Below are 2,500 nucleotides of genomic sequence, written 5' to 3' on the forward strand. Positions count from 1 at the left end.
AAATCATTTTAGAAAAATTACTTTTATGAAAATCAGACATGAATTTTTTCTGCTTTAAACTACAAACTTCATGTTTTCTCACATGGACTCACTGAGGTTTTACATGGAAGCTGCAGGAGAAGTTCCAGAAGACGTCCAGAGACATTGACTCAGACATTTGGTTTCACGTCAGGAACACGTCAGGAACACGTCAGGAACACGTCAGGAACATATCAGGAACACGTCAGGAACACGTCAGGAACATATCAGGAACACGTCAGGAACACGTCAGGAACACGTCAGGAACATATCAGGAACACGTCAGGAACACGTCAGGAACACGTCAGGAACATATCAGGAACATATCAGGAACACGTCAGGAACACGTCAGGAACACGTCAGAGACACGTCAGGAACACGTCAGGAACATATCAGGAACATATCAGGAACATATCAGGAACATATCAGGAACATATCAGGAACACGTCAGGAACACGTCAGGAACACGTCAGGAACACGTCAGGAACATATCAGGAACATATTTTCATTATATTTATATATTTATATAATCTGATTGACCAATGGAAGTAAAGTCACATTCACACGTGTTGATATCACACGCTGTCGGGTTGTGGATCCAGACTCTTTGAAATGCAGACTGGAACTGGGGATCTAACCGCCAACCTTCTGGTGAGTGGACGACCCGCTGTGCCTCCTGATCCACAGCCGGTGACACTGAAGTCTTTTCCGTGAGCTGTTAGAATCTATTCAGCCTGCGTCCAGTAGTTTCCACATGTGGCTGTAGAGGGCGCTGTTGCTGCTGCTGCCGCTGCTGTAGGCGGCTGTGGCTGAGGGGGTAGAGCGGTCATCCTCTAACCAGGAGCTCGGTAGTTCGATCCCAGTCATCCCCATCTGCATGCCGAAGGCTCCTTGGGCAAGATATCTCCTGAATTATCTTCATAGTCGTCATAGAGACTAGAAAAACACTTTGACCATTTCAAGTGTGTGAGAGAGAGAGGTGCATCATGGGAGAGGAGGCCGTGCTGGGCCATGCTGTAGATGAAGATGAAGATGGTGGTGTAGATGAAGATGAAGATGGTGGTGTAGATGAAGATGAAGATGGTGGTGTAGATGAAGATGAAGATGGTGGTGTAGATGAAGATGAAGATGGTGGTGTAGATGAAGATGAAGATGGTGGTGTAGATGAAGATGAAGATGGTGGTGTAGATGGAGATGAAGATGGTGGTGTAGATGAAGATGAAGATGGTGGTGTAGATGAAGATGAAGATGGTGGTGTAGATGAAGATGAAGATGGTGGTGTAGATGGAGATGAAGATGGTGGTGTAGATGAAGATGAAGATGGTGGTGTAGATGAAGATGAAGATGGTGGTGTAGATGGAGATGAAGATGGTGGTGTAGATGAAGATGAAGATGGTGGTGTAGATGGAGATGAAGATGGTGGTGTAGATGAAGATGAAGATGGTGGTGTAGATGGAGATGAAGATGGTGGTGTAGATGGAGATGAAGATGGTGGTGTAGATGAAGATGAAGATGGTGGTGTAGATGGAGATGAAGATGGTGGTGTAGATGGAGATGAAGATGGTGGTGTAGATGAAGATGAAGATGGTGGTGTAGATGAAGACGACCCTGGGCCTGCTGGGACGGACAGCGAGCCAGAGTCCATTAGACAGATGAGTGGTGATGTGAGGACGACAGAGGTCAGAGGTCAGAGATCAGAGGACGCAGCTTCGCTCTCCAGCTCTTAGTCACTCAAGCTAACTGAGTTAGCCGCACTTTGCTAATGGTTTTAGGAAAGCCAAAGAGGACACACACAGACACACAAACTTACACTCACACAGACACACACACACTCAGTGATGAAGAGTCGTCTCAGTAAATAAACACAAACACGTTCTTCACTGTGACGGATCCACAACAACAAATAAACTAAAGATGCGATGACGCCACAAACAAAAGGGGAATTATTGATAACTCATTTGTTTATCAACAAACCATCTTAGGTCATTAGAGCAAAACAAAAATATCAGTTCGGATTGATATTAATATCAGATATTGATTTTATTTGAATTGATTTTATTCTACGTCTTCTTCTGCTCCTCAGGTTCTTCGGTGGCGAGTACACAGTGGAGGTGGCGATCAACGACTACCTGGACGTGTACTGTCCGCACTACGAGGGGGAGGAGCCATCGGAGCGCACGGAGCAGTACGTGTTGTACATGGTGAACTACGACGGGTACACAACATGTGACCACCGCAGGAAAGGATTCAAACGCTGGGAGTGTAACCGCCCACTGAGCGCCAGCGGACCGCTCAAGTTCTCCGAGAAGTTCCAGCTGTTCACGCCGTTCAGCCTCGGCTTCGAGTTCCGGCCGGGACACGAGTACTATTACATCTGTGAGTACTACTATATCTGAGAGTACTGTTACATCTGAGAGTGCTCCTTATATCTGAAAGTACTGTAACATCTGAGAGTACTGTAACATTTGAGAGTACTACTATA

General features: G+C 45.9%; 1 protein-coding gene across 1 annotated transcript in view; it reads left to right on the plus strand.

The window, feature by feature from the left end:
• LOC133010836 (ephrin-A2-like) overlaps positions 1 to 2,500 on the plus strand; it is a 25,428-nt gene that overhangs the window by 20,286 nt on the left and 2,642 nt on the right. Inside the window, exon 2 of the mRNA XM_061078487.1 lies at positions 2,102 to 2,394. Within this exon, the coding sequence (XP_060934470.1) occupies positions 2,102 to 2,394 (293 nt within the window). The remainder of the gene's footprint in view (positions 1 to 2,101; positions 2,395 to 2,500) is intronic.

This window comes from Limanda limanda, chromosome 9 (genome assembly GCF_963576545.1).
Source record: "Limanda limanda chromosome 9, fLimLim1.1, whole genome shotgun sequence".
NCBI lineage: Eukaryota > Metazoa > Chordata > Actinopteri > Pleuronectiformes > Pleuronectidae > Limanda > Limanda limanda.